Here is a 16,414-nt window from a genome sequence, read left to right on the forward strand (position 1 = left end):
GTGGAGTCTGGAAGGCTGTGACACTCAGATCTTGGGGCGATGTTCTAGAAAGTTCCTCGCCAGGCCTCCTAAACCCGAGAAAGGAGTGTGTGGCAGGAATGGCCGAGGGAAGGTAGTTGGTGGCCTGCGCCCCAAGCCCCAGGCCGGGTCCCTGCTTGCGAGTCCAGGACCTAAGCAGGGTGGCCGTGACCCGCCCGACGGTCCAGGTCCGGGGAGCACCCTGGGCCCGTGACCCCCGAGGGCGCGCTCCCCACGGTTTCCAGCAGGATTGCGGGGGGGGGGGGGCGGGGAGGCAAGGACGCCCGGGCTTGGGCGCTCCGCAGCTGCCAAGCAGGCCGCCCATCCGGAGCGTCCGATGACCTCGGCTCGACCCCGCACCTGCCCCTGGGCTGCGCACACTGGCGCCTCAGGCCTCGAGAGAACCCGCCCCCGCCCCTCTCCTGGGCGCCTCCTGGGTGCGCGCGCGGAGCCCGACCGCCGGGCCGGGAGATGCGCCCGCGCCCCCCGCAGCGACCGAAGGCCCGCATCCTGGAGGGGCTGCTGGCTCCGGCTCCGCGAGGCGCAGTTGTCACGCCGCCGCCGCCCTCCCCCCTCCCGCCTGCCCCTCTCCCCAAAGGTCCAGCGCGCTAATTACTGCAAATTGAAACTAATTAAGCTTCTCTTCCCTTTCCCATCACCCTGGCAGCGCTGGCGAGACCCGGCCCCCGCGGGCGGGCTTACACTGAGCGGTCACCCGGCGGGGCGCTGCCAGGGACCGGGGGGAGGGAGAGGCTCCCGTTCCGTCGCGGGAAGGGGTGCACGGAGGGGGTTACAGATCGCAAATCTGTCGGGGTCCCCTCTCGAAATCTGAGTTGTTTATATTTTTAAAAAATGTATATATTTCCCAATGTCTGGATAAGTGATGTAATGACATTTGTCAAGATCTGCCACTTGGATCCTCTCGCTGCCTTTCCATTACCATTCCCTCGTTCTCTGTCTCTGTCTCTCTGTCTCTCTGTCTCTCTGTCTCTCTGTCTCTCTCTCTCTCACACACACACACACACACACACACACACACACACTCCTCCCCATGAGTGCACCATGGAGCCCCTCCCCTCAGAAGCCAGTGCCTCGGTTTCTCGCCTTTACCTGTCATCTCGGACTGCGCACTTCCTTGCTACGTGGCACTTTCAACGAACAGCTTCCTTCTTCTTCCAAGCCAAGACTCCTGCTCGCTTCAAATTTGTCTCCACCGTCAACAACGCCTACCGTGCACCCACCCTTCCTTCAGCCCACCCCACCTCCGTGGCCCAGGCCCTCCAGTTCCCTCTGCGACATGAGGGAGCCGAGAAGCCCATGGAAAGCACCTCGGTGGTGTCCTTAGCCTTTGTAGGAAACCCGGATCCCTGTGAGGATGTGAGGATCAGATTCAAACCGGGGCCTCTGCCAGGAAAACTCGAGTGCGGATAAACCCAGGAGATGCTGAGGCGCCCGAGCCCACCCCTGGCCTCTGGGGGGCCCCCTTCTACCCCCTCAGCGCCTGCACAGAGCATTCACACTTCCTTTTGTTAAACATATAATTTTTTTTTTATTTTGAGCGTGACACTTTTCCACTAGATAGCAAGGAAAAGTGATAACAATTACACATTACACAAAAGTACTGTACCATTGCCTTTATCTTGAAAGTTTCAGAAGCCTCTACAGTTAATAAGTTAAATAAAGGGCTTGAGTACATAAATATTTGTCTAGGAACCCTACCGTATCTACAACACAGTAAGAATCTACAGGACAAACTTTTACCATACCACGCTGAGTGCAATTGCGTTATAACATTTCAAATATACAAAGCTCTGTTCTTTTTTAATAACAATGGTATATACAGAATCAATAATCACAGTTTGGTGACTTCAACAGTCCATATTCTAGCAGAGTATTTCCCTTTGGTTTGATATAAAAACCTTGGTTGATGTATGATAAAGAAGAGAACAAGAACAAGACGCCCCTTTCCTTTAAGTGCACTGTTAGCTATCTTACAGATTCGCATTCGCTTCCCTGGCCCTGGCTTCACGCCGGAGCCCACGCCAAAATGCTATTTAAAAAAAAGAAAAGAAAAGAAAAGAAAAAGCTAAATGGGATGTCAGGAAGAAGAGAGGTTGGGCTTTAAAATTTTTTAACTTCAATACCAGGAGTCTTGGGGAGAAATCCTCCCCGATATTTTCAATAACGTAAGAACGGGAGAGAGTGGACGTACGAGTTGGAGCGAGGTTGGCAGTGGCAGGGGCAGGGGTGGGGGTGGGGAGCAGGGACGGGGCGGGTGGACAGTCAGCCAAGGAGGTGCCATGTCCCATAGCGCCCAGGGCTGTCTCGCCCGCATCCAGGCTGCTGCGAAAGCGGCTGCGCTCTCTCAGTGCCGTCTTGGGAGTGTGCTGGTCCTCTGTTTCCATTTGGTCTTGAGTGGTGCTGAGTTAGGTGACCTTTCGGGGGGCGCCCGGGGCGCGAGGGTGCCCGGCAGCCTTTAGCACACCTCCTTGCCCGTGCTGGTGCCCGGCAGGATGTTGAGCTGCGTGAGCTGCGCGGCGTGCTCCTTGGCCTTGAGCCTCAGCGCAGCTATGCTAGAAGCGCGTCTGTCTGCAGCCGCCGTGGCTGGGTCGGCCAGCGCGCCAGACGCCACCGCGCCCTCCACGGCCGGCGTGGGCTGTCTCAGGAGCGCGGCCGCGGTCGACGCGCTGGTCAGGGGGGCCATGGTGGAAAAGAGCCTGCAAGGAGAGCAAACAGCGCGGTCATGGCCTCGGGAGCTAAGCGCGGCTTTCTCGGGTAGCGTTTCCCACCTCCTCTCACCAGGAGAGTAGAGGGGCGCCGCCGCAGACGCGCGGAGTCACAGTTCCAGGGTGGACTATGGGCTGGGATGTAAGTGGGGCGCGGGCGGGAGGCTGGGCGCTCTGAGAGGGCTTTACTAGAGCAGGGAACCGAAGGAGAAAAAACAGACCAAGGGGCCAGATATTCCTGGAGGTGCCAGAGCCTGGGCCCGAGGCAGGCCTCGGGGCCCAAAACCCCACGGCCCAATAGCGCGGATTCTGTGGTTTCGCCTAGGAAGGGGGTGTATTCTCAGACTAGGAGCTCGCATTGCCTGCAATACTATTTGCCAGGAGAAAGAAGAGGAGAGTAAAAGGAGAAGAGAGAGGGAGAAGAAAAAAAAAAGAAAGGGAGAAAAGGTGGGATCAAAACTGATCAAGACCCGGCTGGCCGGTTAGCTCAGTTGATTCGATGGTTAGAGCGTGGTGCTGATAGCACGAAGTGTGCCGGTTCGATGCCCGCATGGGCCACTGTGAGGGCTAAAAAATAAAACAAAATAAAAAAAAACCCCACAAACTGCTCATAGCCCTTCGCCCTGGAAAAGCTGGCCTCGTTTGCTGGCGTTCTTGCCTACATGGCCGCCCTCAACTGAGCTGCCAGTTCCCGGGCAATGACCGCGGGGGGGGGGGGGGGGGGGGGGGACCACAAGAGGGGGCGCCCGCCTGTTGATTTCCACTCCAAAGACTTGACCCGCCAGCGTCCCTGCATACCGCGGCGACAACCTTCCCAGGCCACCTTCCCTGCGCCCCTGCAGCCTCTGGTGCCAGAGAACCGCTGGACCTGCAACCTCCGCGTGCGCGGCAATGCGCAAGCCTGGAACCCTATTCTGCTACCGCCTCTGGGCAGCGCCAGGATTGCTCCTGGTGGCGCCTCCACCCCCTTCGCACTGCACCTCGGTCTTGCAGCTGAGGCCCGAGCTACAGCTGCCACTGGCCGTGCGACACCCCATCCCTACCCCCAGATGCTTCTTTCTCTCCAGGGCTCCCGGCCCCATAGGGCCAACTTGGGGTTTCTGCGATTAGAAATGAGCCTACTAGGGCTGGAGGGGTGCCTCATGCTTCTCCACCCTTCATGCCTCCCCCACTGCACCCCTCTTCCAGACTCTCCGAACCTTGCAGTCCGTACTCTAGCCATGGTTTGTGTCTTTTACAAGTCTCTGTCAAAAGGGAAAGGGGTGGAGGGAGGTGAGGGATACAGGACTTAATTTTTTTTTCCCAGAAAGAAAGAAAAAAGTGTGGCCTGGAGGTGGTGTAACATACCCTGGTTCCACTAGGTAAACTGAGTCACTAACTACACTTCAAAGCACTCACTGTTTATTAGTTTGTTACATGAAACTAATTTTACTTAAGTCTTTTTTGAAAATTTTCTCTAAGATGATTTTTAAGTGGTTGCGCAGTTGGATGAATCTATTATTTCTTTGTTCTCCCAAAGAGAGATCATTGAAGCTGCATTCAGTTTTATTTTCACTGCACTTTCTAACTTAATACATCCCTCCTTTGTTTCTTTGTCTGCGATTATACAGACTTTTTATTTCATCATTCGATGTTCATTTAAAGAAAGGGAGTTATAACATGCAACGAACTGTTTCTTTTATTTCGTTGTCTTGTGCCTTGTTGGAATCGGGGTTGCACATATGGGGGTATGCTTGGCAGCGGGTCAGTTGATTGACAAGGAATATAGACTCTGGGGAAGAAGAAAGAATTCTTTGCACCCAGAGGGTCCCTGGCTCCAGGGCTCCTGTGGGGACCAGGGTTGTGTTCCTCTGATTGCTAGGCTTTGGGACATGAAAAGGAATTTTGCAAAACTTGCGAAGTCATCCCGGCTCTACAGAGCCTACACCTGTACACGTTTACACACTTATCAGCTATGGCCTACGCTGTTTCCACTTTCAAATGGTACTTTTCCAGCTTTCAATGAACACTCAAAATTGTCACGGTTGTTGTTACTGCCACTGCCCTCCCCTTTGCCGCTCGGTCTCAAGTCATTCCCTTCAAGATCTACATTGTTTGAGGCAAAATTAGAAAGTATTTTCTTTGGCTAAACCTCTCAGGTCAGGCCAAAGAGAAAATATGTGTGTAGCCCTTGCCTGTCCCGGGCCTCCTCCTTGACTCCAGGCTGTGTGTGTGTGACAGACAGACAGACTTCCCGAGGCCGCGTGTTACCTGCCGAATGCAGGGCTGATGAAGGCCGGGTGCCGGAACACCGCAGCTCCGAGGAAAGTGCTCAGACCCAGCGGCGCCCCGCTGGGCGGCAGGCTGGCCGAGCCGGGAGGCGGAGGTAGGCTCGGGAAGGCAGCGGCAGCAGCGGCAGCAGCTGCTGTCCAGGCCGAGTCGAGTGCGGGGTGGTGCGGGGGGAAGGGGCTGGCGTCCAGGTAGGGGCTGAGCGGGTGGGTGGCTGAGAGCGGCCCCGGGAAGGGCAGTCCCGGAGGATGGGTTTGCGCGCCCGCCTTCTCTCGTTTGCGCCACTTCGCCCGACGGTTCTGGAACCAGACCTGCAAGGCGGAGAGAGCCCGGGGTTAGCACGGCTCCTGGCCAGATGGGCGCTCCAGACGCGCCCCTGCCTCTCCCAGGCACTGCTGGCCTTTCCTCCTTTCCACCACGGACTGCGCCCACCTCGACCCTTTCTGGCCTCAGGTTGTTTAAGGACACCTCCGGGGCCAAACGGGCGGCAAAGAGGAGCCCAAACTTAAAGACAGCAGGAAACACGGGCCAAGCAAACCCTTTCCAGTGGGTATTGCAAGTAGCCTAGTTCTTTCCAAGTTTAAGGAGAGTGGTTCAGTGTGTTTAGAGATGGGGAAACGAATGTTTAAGTGTCTGTGCTGCCATTTGCTTGCTGTGCGTCTTTAGGCAGGTCACTTAAACCTCTTTCAACCTCAGTTTTCTAATCTGTAAAATGGGGATAATAAAACTGTACTCATAAGGCTGTTCTGAGGAAGGAGTAAAATGAGGCATGTGGAAGTTCCTGTTCAGAGAGAAGAAGGCGTATCAGCTTTTTGCTGCACATCAACTATTTTCGCCTACTTCAGGTTTACCCAAGAGCTGGCAAAATTCCTGCTGTGTTAAAGTGAATTGGGAGGCGGTTCATTTATTCTTTCCAAAAATATTTATTGAACACCTAGAATACTGGTTTGGGCTCTGGGGTTCGTGGAGAGCTGGAAAGGGAGGGAAGAAATGCCCACAGTAATTCCCGAACCAGCATACATTTTAAAGGGTCTGTTCTCCATGAAATAAAATAAAATACGGGGCACACAGTTGGCTATCTGCCCCAGGGGCTCTATCCCTCCAGGAGCCAGTTCTGTGCAGGAAGGTGGTGACTCGGCACACCAGGTATACAGCAATACCTGGATACATAGAAATCAGAGTGCAGGATACCTGTCAACTTTCCACATCTTCAGAGCTAATAGGTCCTTTATTTCTTCTGGGGATGTAGTTTAAATAAGTTATTTAAATAAGATAGTTCTAGGCTTGGGGGAGGTTTCCAGCACAAGGTATCTTCCTAATTGTTAATAGAAAGCAGTTTTAGTAGAGACCTTTACCTGAAATGTGGCAACTACCATAGTCTAAAAATAACTCCCAGGAGCATGAAATTATTTTTATGTGACCTGCTCATCACACCCACAGCTAAGATATGCTCCTTCTTCCCTGAAGGCATTAATATTTTTAGGGCTGGGTTTGTGCCTGCACACAAGTCTAAAAATTAAGAATGAGCTCCAGGGCTATACAGAATTATATTAAAACATAATGTAAATGATCCCAGAGGAATATGTTTTAAAAATGTTTTAAAGACATCTATGTCTTTCAAATATACACACTGGGGGTTGTCGTTACTAGCACTAGTAGATAAGCTTGGCTTGACTTCTAGACAGCCACCCAGGGCAAGAAAAATCGAGAATCCAAATCAGTTGATTACTTAAAATTCTGCTGAAAAGAGGGCCCATCCATAACATTCCACAGCCCTCAAATTATCTGTGAATTGCAGAAACACTCTAGTGTGGAAATCCAGAGGCTTGAAAAAGTAAGACTAGATGGGACCAGGCTGGGTGGGCAGCTTTTGTGTACCCAAATCTGTCTAGACGAGAATATCCGCCACTCCTGGAGGTCAGTGAAAGGAGTAAGGGGGGGCAGTGGGGGCAGTGTGCCCTCAAAGAACGTGGAAACCTTTTACAGACGGATCGTCTCTCCCAGCTCAACTGCAATTATCAAGATGTCCTCCCGCAATTCCTCATTATTGAATTAATACCTTTGAGGCCCCCCAAAGGTAAACGAAAGGACTCTAATAATTCATATTCACTTAATTACATCTTCTCCAGTGAATAGGGAGAGAGGAGAAGGGGAGGGGGCGCTCTCTTTCTTTTAAAAAGTTATTTAACTTTCCCACGACTCGTTCCCCTGAGCTGAAAATACGGAGTTGCTGTCACATCTCTGTTTGACAATGGAGAAATGTGTCAACAGAAAGGAGGGGACAAACCTCATCATTAGCCCTCTAATGCAAGAAGCTGTTGTGTATTAAATGAGCCATATGGAATTTATTGTGCTTTATCAGCGCTTGATTTTGACTGTAAAGTGATTCACTCAGCTCCTAACTCAGGGACATCTGTTTTCTGTTGGCCATCGGGGCTGCCCAGTGTTGATCGTCTCTTTGGTTATGAGGCCTGGGTTCGGAAATGCACTCTGGTATGGGGCTGCAAACACCTTTAATAGCATTGCACTCACTCCCTATTAGATCAATGTAGGCTCATTGCTATAAAAAATGGGAAATCAAATAGCATTAGCCAGCTCCTTGTGCGGGCAGAGGGGAAATCAAACAGCATTTTGCCTTCAAATGGCCCTGTTTGTTCTAGCACTAAGTGGGCTTTTATGAAGCCCGATTGGAGACTTAATCGCAGCCAAATACCTGCTTGGAGCTGAGCGGATTTGTCTAACAACCAAATCCATGCTCCATCCCATTATTTCAATCAGGAGAAGTCAGTCCAAAGATTGGTTCCTACAGGGGCTGTGGACCAGGGGTTTCCCGAACTTCAGGATTCTGATCCCAGACACCGTCTTCAAGGCTCCTAAGCCCAGAAACCTGCCCTTCCACTCTCCCAGGACTTTATATTTTAATATCTTTTTGTGTATGTGGATGTTTTGGTCTATTTTGCGGATTCTCCTTCTCTTCATTTAAGAAAGGGGGTCTCCACCGCCCCCTAATCCATCAACCCATCTCTCTCCCACTCTCACCCGGCCCACATCCCCCACTTCCTCCCTCTGTCTGGTGCGGCTCACCTGGACTCGGGCCTCAGTCAAGTCCAGCCTCATGGCCAGTTCCTCCCTATAAGAAAGCAACAGACAGGAGGTCACTGCAGGCTCCAGCACCCGCTTCTCAGCTTCCTTTCCCTGGCTGGCAGGCCTCCTCCTTCAGGATCTCCCCAGGCTGCCTGCCCGCATCCCCAAACACCACCATCCTTTCACCACTGGAGTGCCTACTATTTGACAACATAAAAACACAACACATTGCCAGATATAGGGTATTCTATATTATGCTGTATCATATGATATTTAAGAGTGACAGGGAGGCCTCTTGAGTCTATAAGTCTAGAAAACTGGGCTCTATGACTCTCTCTCACTCTTTCTTAAGTCAGAATTAAACAAGAAACACACAAACAATGCTTATACCCTTTTTTGTCCTAATAGTAAATGGGAGAACTCAGCACTCAACTAAAAAAAAAAAAAAACACAAACGTTTTTGCCCTCTTGGTTTCTTTCTGCCTTCTTTTCTCTCCCCCCTTCTCTCTCTCTCTCTCTCTCTCTCTCTCTCTCTCTCTCTCTCTGTCTCTCTCTCTGTCTCTGTCTCTGTCTCTCTCTCTGTCTCTCTCTGTCTCTCCTGGCTGTTTACAGCTCTCTGCCTTTCCCTCCATCTCTCTCTCTCCCCCGCCTTTCTCCCTCCCTCACCCCCTTAGCTCACACTCCCCATTACCCTCTGGAGAAACGTTAAGCTTGTTAAGAGTTCAGTAGGGGTAATTTTTCGATTAAACAAAATTCTGCGCACCTCCTGACTCCAGTGCCCACTACAAACCCTGCCCATCTCAGGGGAAGTCAATTTAACTGAAACCCTACCCCGTCATTGCAATTATTACTGCGATAATTAAGGCAAATAGGAAACCATTAAGATGCTGTAAAACGGCTTACGACCTGTTTACCGAAAATATGAGCGCGGAGAATAATTGGCTCGAAGCTCGCTAATATGAAAGAGCGGCGACTGCCCCAGCCTGGAACTCAGTTCTGCACTGCTGGCAGGCCCCCCAGTCGACACCAGAAACTTCAGGACCCGGAGAAAACCGGCCCCCAAAACGCTTTCCCTTGCTCCCTGCTTCAGTGAGCACCAGCAAGTCTAAAACCGCACTCCTGGCTGGCTCCGGGCAGGAGCCAAGGGTCTCTAACTAACCCCTGTGTCCAAAAGAGGTGGGCGTAGGGTGGCGAAGTGGAGCTTCCCCTCTTCACCTACTTTGGTTCCCCCGAGAAGCTAAAAATGGGCAGACCTGGATGCCAACTGACACCACACCATTTTCTTCTTTTGAAAATACACATTTGTGATAAGTGCAAAAAGCCGGTCGGCTAGTTACCTATTTGACAGCACACACTGACGTGTAATTTTATCTTCTTTTTAAAAGATAATGAAGGGTCTGGCTGACACCGAGGAAGACCAAGTTTAGCTCAAGGGATGACCAAGTTTAGTGCCTTTGCCCTGCATCCAATCCACTTTTTTCTGTTTCTGGTTAGGAGAGAGTTTGGCATTTAATCGCAGGAGCAATTGCACTTTAGAGTTGGCTCAGGCCTCCTGAACCCTAAGCAGAGATTTCTCCTTCGGTTCAAAGGGGCGGACAGCTTTCCGATTCTAAAATGTACATTGAAAAGCTGCGCACGTCTCCAGCGAAAGAGCTGCCCAAGCTTGACAAGCCCCGCGCCAGGCAGACACCTATCCCTTTCTCCCTCCCCACTGGGGGAAGTTTTCCCTAACCCTGGTTCCTTGCCTGAGCGGAGACCTTGGCCTTAGGGTGGGAGATGAAGGCCCCCAGCGGGGCTGGAGCTCCAGATCGAATGAATAAATGGGGCCCAGGGCCCAGTCTTCTCACAGGCACATCCCTCCCTCCGAGAGTGAGAGAGAAAGAGAGAGAGAGAGAGAGAGAGAGAGAGAGAGAGAGAGAAGGCAGGAAAGGAAGGAAGGAAGGAAGGAAGGAAGGAAGGAAGGAAGGAAGGAAGGAAGGAAGGAAGGAAGGAAGGAAAGAAGGGAGGGAAGGAAGGGAAAGAAAAAGGAAAACAAAAAGGAAAAGGAAAGAAAAACCTTGGGTGAGCTTGAAGTAGAGCATAACTGTGCGGAACACCCAGGTTGGCCACCCAGCCAAAAAGAAAAATTCCCCCAGCTGTTTCATCTACGGCCTGCCAGGCTCCCAGGAATCATTACCCATCCCTGTAAACCCGTGTACATTAAACCAACGCTGGGTTTAATGTGGGGTGGTTAGGAAAGCGATAAGAGGGTAAGATTCTGGCTGGTGCCCCTAGGGGTAGATACAAAATACTGCCCAGTTCTGACTTCCTTCGGTTATTTCAGGAGTCCTCAAACGGCAGAACTTGGATCTTTTAAAAGGCCTTCTGCGTAGGCACGGGCTCCAGCTTCATTGCGAAGAGCGTAACTGATACCCACACCAAGCTGCTGGGGCATCAGGCGGAGGTGGCGAGCGCCCCACACACAGGCCAAAAATAGCCCCTGCTTTGCTTGGGCCACTAAGGCCGGCAGCGCTTCCTGTGCCTCGCCTGGGACCTGCCTGACCCGGCTGCGCCCGAGGCCCTGAGTGTATGTGTGTGCTGGAGTGTATGTGTGTGCTGGGGTGCGCGCGTCTCCAAGGTGGTGCGTTTGGGCGCCCTTTGGAGAGGCTTTTTCTTTTTCTCTCTAAAACTTGTAGTTTGAGAAAATTAAACTGGAGAGACCTTGGGAAGGAAAGAAATCATTCCAGCCTAAACTTAAAGCCCGGAATAGGGGTGGGGGAGAGGGAGTGGGTAATTAGTGGTGAGCAGGGGTAGGTGCGTTGGGAGGGTTCGCCTGGTTAGAGTCCTGGAGCGAAGTCCCTGCCCGAGCCGGGGCCCCGGCCCACCCGCCTCCCCTCTCTGGGGCCTGCTTGCGCCCTCCAGCAGCTGCCACCCACCCACCCCGTGCACTTACCTGGTGAAGACGTCTGGGTAGTGCGTCTTCTGAAAGGCCCGCTCCAGTTCCTCCAGCTGGTAGCTGGTGAACGTGGTGCGGTAGCGCCGCTGTTTGCGCTTCAGCAGCCCCTCCTCCGAGTCGCTGCCCGCAGACAGGCACACGCTGTCCTCGCCATCCTTGCCCTCAGCGTCCTCTGGGTGCAGCAGCAGCTCCTCCTTGGGCGACAGCTCCCCGCCCTCGGAGGCCACAGCAGCGGCAGCAGCGGCCACCGCGCCAGTGGCAGCCACAGCGCAGCGCCGGGGCTCCTTGAGCAGCGCTCGGGCGTCGTCCTCCAGCAGCTCCTCCTCGTCGTCCTCCAGAAGCTCCTCTTCCTCGTCCTCGTCCTCTTCATCCTCCAACAGCTCCTCCTCGTCTTCCTCGGCACCCGTGCCGCCACCCGCCGCCGGGGCGCCACTCGGGGCGCCCGCCGCGCTGAGGCGCTCCTCCGGGTGCGCGGGGCCCCCTGGGCCGCCCAGCTCGTCCAGCGCGGGCGGTGGCGGCACGAAGGGCGCCCCGTTCTCGCGGTACGACTTGCTGCGGCTGATGCTCACCTGCGGCGCCTGGCTGATCTTCAGCGTGTCCCAGGCCGCAGCGGCGGCAGCCGCGGCGGCCACGGCGACACCAGCGCCGTCTGGCCGCTCCCCTGGCCGTGCGGTTGGCGGCGGCGGCGGAGGGGCCTCCCCTCGCGGACCCGCCGTGGCCGTGGCCGCCGCCGCCGCCGCCGCGGCCGCCGCCGCCGCCGCGGCGCCCTGGAGGAGGCGGCCCCCGCCCGGGCCGTACAGGCGCCGCAGCTTGGGCGGCAGGTGCAGCTCGGCCTCGAACTGGGCGCTGCTGCCCTTGGGGGAGCCTGCGGGCAAGGGAGAGTGGTCAGTGTGCTGGCCGGCCGGGCAAAGCTGCCGCCCGGGTTGGCCCGCCACTGCTCCCTGGGCGCCTGGGACCCGGCGCGCGCGGCTCTCCGCGCGACATCAGACTTCTACCCACTTCTCCTCCTTCCCCACTTTTTTTGGTTTTGCTTTTTCTTTACACATTTCTCCCTCTCTTTCCCTTTCTCGTGTTTCCTTTATTTTTTCTCTCCCCTCCACTCTTCCCTTCTTTCCTTTCCCTCTTCTGCTCTTCCCTTTATTTCCTTTCTTCCTTCAACTCTGTTCCTACCTTGCATTTTCCATGCCTTTTCCTCCTTCTTACTCTCCCAGTCACTCCCTTTCTTTCATCTTTCCTCTCCCCTTTCCTTCCTTTTCTCTTTTTGTGCTCTTTCCCTCTTCTTTCCTCCTTTATTTTGGTTTTCATTTCTTCTTGCCCTCTGTCTCACTTTTTTCCCCTTCCCATTTTAGGTCAAAGGAGAATCTGAAAACATTCAACAACTTAAAAAAAAAAGATCATCCCCCTGAAAACTTTGCTCACGATCTCCGTCCACTGCTCTGCGACGTTGGCCCAGCCTGGCGGGAGGGCGCGCTGGCCTGCGGGCGACCCCTTTTGGGGGCAACGGCCCAGTGGCCCTGAGAGCCGGCCGCACCCCAACAGCCTGAGCAGCCCGAATGGGGCAGGGGCTCCTTGCCCGGAAAGGCAAAGAAAAATTGCCCTGGCGAAAATGGGCTCGGAAGGGCCTGAGTGGGGGCGGAGGGGGTGCAACAGGCACAGGCTTCTTCCCTTCGAGGAAGTGCCTGGCACAGGTGCCACTGCAGATTCACAAAAGGAAGAAGTCAGTTTAATTTTAAATATCCCCGTCTCCGCCATCCACTCCTGTCTTCCAAGTGGCTCTGCGGCTGGACCGCTGGTTTTCCGATTTTGAAAGAAATTAACAAATCTTTCCCTGTGGCACCTCTGCAGCCAGCACAAGGCAAAACGTAAGCGTAACAGGTTCGAGGCAAAATGATAGTTGTTCTGGAATTTTTAATTTTAGAAAAAAAAATAAAACTTTTTAAACATCTCAACTCTGTTTTAAAAAAATAACACAGCAGAGAAAAAGGAGCACCCAGAAGCCGCACATTTCATACATTTCAAATACAATAAGCATTTGGGGAATCCCTGGGAGATGTTTTTGCAAAGCTGGGGTTTGAAAGGTTACAAGTAATCTACAATTAAGAAAAAAAAAAAAAGCAAAACACCGCGTTTAAAGCAATCTTCCAAAGAGGAAAGGCCAAGGCTCACTCTGCCTGGATACCCCCACTCACAGCTTTTGGGGTTCTTCACCAAGTTGTTACAATGGTCCACCTGGCAACTGCTGTTTCTGACCTGTCGCCCCTCTTCAGAGCACCCCAAGGCCACCAAAGTGGGCATTTGAAAGACCTAAAGACCAACAGGAAGAACCTAAGGGACCCCGATGCGAAGCTGGCCTCTGCTTTCTCTGGAAGTAGAGAGGTCGGGAGAGACCGCCCCTGGCAAGATGTTTATCGCTCTTTGAGGCACCAGGCCTCAGAGTTGTACCCCTCTCCTTCCTCCGACTTCAGCTTGACAACCCCAGGCCACTGACCCCTGATTATCTAACATCCAAACCAGTGCCCAGAGCCCTTTGTAGGTGCCTGGAGGGGCGCAGCCTTACCTTGCAAGGCCTTTTCCTGATCCGCGCGGCTGGCCAGCGGGGCGGGCAAGCTCTGCGCAGCTCCCAGCAGCCGCATTTTGCACGGGCTCCTCCGGCCCAGGATGCTGTCGATGCAGTAGGAGGACAGCAAAGTTGGAGATTTACTTTTGCACTCGGGCCTCTCGGAGCAGCCCTCCTCCTGGTACTGATTGCTCATGGCTGGGGCTTTTTCCCTGGGCGCAGAGAGCGGGCGGCTGGCTGCCTCTCCTGTAGGATGGGATGGATGGGTATAAGTTGGGGGGTGGGGTTAGATGGCTGGTTATAATGGGTATTATTTCGATCTCTGTGCCTCTGCCTCCTTGAGTTGCTGACTGCCGGCTCCCGCCCTGCCCGCGAGGCCAGAGCTCGCCCTCTTGGCGCTCAGGACAAGCTGTAACAAGTGTAGTGAGCCGCCGGCGCGGAGCTCTGGAGTCTCTCTCCTCCACGTGCTGAGAGGCGCCCTGTGATTGGCTCTCGCCAGAGGCCCGGCTGTGCCGGGCTGTGGGCTCTGCGCAAAGCCCGGACTGGAGTCCGGAAAGGCCGGCGCGCGGGGGGGTGGGGGGGCAGTGGGCACTAACCGAGCGAATGATTTTCATTTTTCGTTTTTAATTAACAACTTTCTAAGTTCTCCACCCTCCTCTTGCAGCTCCTCCTTTAACCTTTTAGGGCTGGTCCGAAGCTCTAAATTATTCGGATGTCAGACCTGCGGGTGCCACTTGGGCGACGTGAGCCCCTTCCATCCACTAGAGGACTTCGCTCCCTGGAGGCGAGGCCTTGAGGCTCGCGTACAGACGGACCCGGCACTTTTCAAAGCCAAAATTGCGCTCCCAGGACTGTACCTCAATGGCGCTTAGTCGTGGTCCTCTTTAGGCCTGACGGGCTTCCGAGGTTCCAGGGTGACGGCCGCAACACATCTGCCGTTTGGGCGTTCAGTTTTCTCTTGAGGTCCAACGCCTTGAGCTGTCGGTCTTTACCCTGAGCCCGGCGGTTGTTCTCTTGTTAGCAGTTTCCCCGAACCTCATCTGTCTTTAACTCTGAAAAAAGTCCCCTTAAAGACAAAGCTCTGCCAAAGGCGCGCGGCCTTACCTACAGAACGGAAAGGAACAGGCAAGTGTCAGCAGCGAGGAGGGGCGGCTGGGGACCGGTTTGGGAGTCTCCCCCTCCTGCCCAGACTCACTTCCCTCCCCAGCCCCCAACAAGTTCGCCTCAGGCCGACGCTCAAAGGCTGGACACTCACATAGCGCGCAGGGAGTGGAACCTGACGACCCCCCCTTCCCCGCCCCAGCTCTCCAGGGTGGGAGGGACCCAGGTTCGCTTCGACCAAATCTAAGCGCCTAAAATTCAGAATTCTCATGGCCTGGCTCCCCTACGCAAAGGTGAGAGAGAGTTCTGAGCCTGAGGGAAAGTGCGTTTCTTTCCAAGCAGTTTACTGCACTTCCAGCGCTGAGAACCAAGACCCAACTGGGATTGAAGTTGGGCCGAGCCCGGGCGAGGAGCTGGCACGGGTGCCCTCCCGGCCTGGGTGAATGGCTCAAAGGACAGCCCGGGGCCCCTACACTGGTAGGGTGGGGGCGAGGGTGGGAGGTGGGAGAAGGGCTGGGGAGGGGGAATCCACGCCGGGTTTTCCTCTCTCAACTCCTTCAATGTGTCAAAGAGAAAAGCGTTTTACAAAGGATTATACTTGAATCACTTACAGTCGGTATTTTAAAATACAAGGATGCATAACTGGGATTTTTTTCAGCCATAAACATCTGCGTAACTCTTGGATGCGGGTGGGTGGGTGGCAGACAGAGCGGGCTGGCTTGGCAGGAGGAGCATTCAAGACAACTTGAGGGGGATGAAGGGTTGGGAACAGGCACATTTACAATGTTAATACTAATGCTGATATTACTCCTACTATGAAAGGCAAGTGGAAAAGGATGTCTCTCTGTCCCTCTCACTGTCTCTGGATTTTGGTTTGATTCTCACCAGTTTTTCCCATACTTGAATAATGGAGGTGGGGGGCTGAGGAGAACCTCAACTATCTCTGACATTTGCTTTTCTTTTAAGCTCTTTCTGCTGCTCCAAGGTACCCGGGATCTTCTGCCTTTCTTTCGTTCTTCTTGTTCCAACCTCACCAACAGTTTGGTGTTTTTATACTGTCCCATTCAGCTTTAAACTAACCTACGCTCTGATTCACACACCCCCCCTTCCCTCCTGGGTCCCTGAGAACCCCCTCGGGGCGTACGGGTCTCAGCACAGCCGAGAGGCGTAAAGACGCGTCGGTCTCTCCGGAGCCTCCAGCCGCGGACGCTCGCGGGCGTCCCTGAGGCTGGTCGCTGCGAGAGACAGAGGCACTTTTCCCTCCCGGGTGGGCCCCGCGTCGGAAATCCACAAGACCCGGCTGCCCCTGGCTCTGTGACTTCAAAGTCGCTCAGCACACGCAGGGAGTGAGCTGAAACTGAGTCCAAAAAAGATCCTGTGCAATAAAAAGACACAAAATGCACAACTCATTTCTGGGAACCTAACAGGGTTTCAGCTCTCTCGGTGGAAGATTTCTTTGCTTCCGTCCCCCTCCTCCCCTTCTGCAGCTGTTCTCCTTTTTTTAAAAAAAGAAGTTGGACTTTCTGCTGGGGTGTATTCTAATTTTAATCATCTACTGTAAAAGGGGAGGTTAACAGAATTTCTGATTCTGACTTAATGACCCCTGGAATTAAATCTAACTCTATTAATGGAATATAATGTGTTTCTTTGGGAAACCTGTGTGAAAGCACTAGCTTTGTTATTTTATTTTGTTTAATTTTGGTATTTTCTAATCAATCTTCCCAA

General features: G+C 53.7%; 1 protein-coding gene across 2 annotated transcripts; it reads right to left on the bottom strand.

The window, feature by feature from the left end:
* Nucleotides 1-1,548: 1,548 nt before the first annotated feature.
* ARX (aristaless related homeobox) lies at nucleotides 1,549-14,946 on the bottom strand. Of its 2 annotated transcripts, XM_074323753.1 has the most exons (6): nucleotides 14,446-14,946; nucleotides 13,589-13,834; nucleotides 11,029-11,896; nucleotides 8,097-8,142; nucleotides 4,995-5,323; nucleotides 1,549-2,735 (listed from the first exon to the last, which is right to left on the bottom strand). In XM_074323753.1, exons 2-6 carry the CDS (start codon nucleotides 13,782-13,784, stop codon nucleotides 2,495-2,497), a joined length of 1,680 nt encoding a protein of 559 aa, XP_074179854.1. In that variant the 5' UTR covers nucleotides 13,785-13,834; nucleotides 14,446-14,946; the 3' UTR covers nucleotides 1,549-2,494. The 2 variants fall into 2 exon arrangements, with proteins under 2 accessions (XP_074179854.1, XP_074179853.1); XM_074323752.1 differs by lacking the exon at nucleotides 14,446-14,946 and having other exon boundaries at nucleotides 13,589-14,014.
* Between the last annotated feature and the right edge of the window lie 1,468 nt (nucleotides 14,947-16,414).

This window comes from Rhinolophus sinicus, chromosome X (assembly GCF_036562045.2).
Source record: "Rhinolophus sinicus isolate RSC01 chromosome X, ASM3656204v1, whole genome shotgun sequence".
NCBI classification, from domain to species: Eukaryota; Metazoa; Chordata; class Mammalia; order Chiroptera; family Rhinolophidae; genus Rhinolophus; species Rhinolophus sinicus.

Excerpts from the sequence above, each read along its gene's own strand:
- ARX (XM_074323753.1), bottom strand. The coding sequence starts at position 13,784 with ATGAGCAATCAGTACCAGGAGGAGGGCTGCTCCGAGAGGCCCGAGTGC. Across the intron at positions 8,143-11,028 it reads TACCCAGACGTCTTCACCAG|GGAGGAACTGGCCATGAGGC; the intron begins GTAAGTGCACGG and ends GCTTTCTTATAG. Across the intron at positions 2,736-4,994 it reads ATCAGCCCTGCATTCGGCAG|GCTCTTTTCCACCATGGCCC; the intron begins GTAACACGCGGC and ends CTCTCCTTGCAG.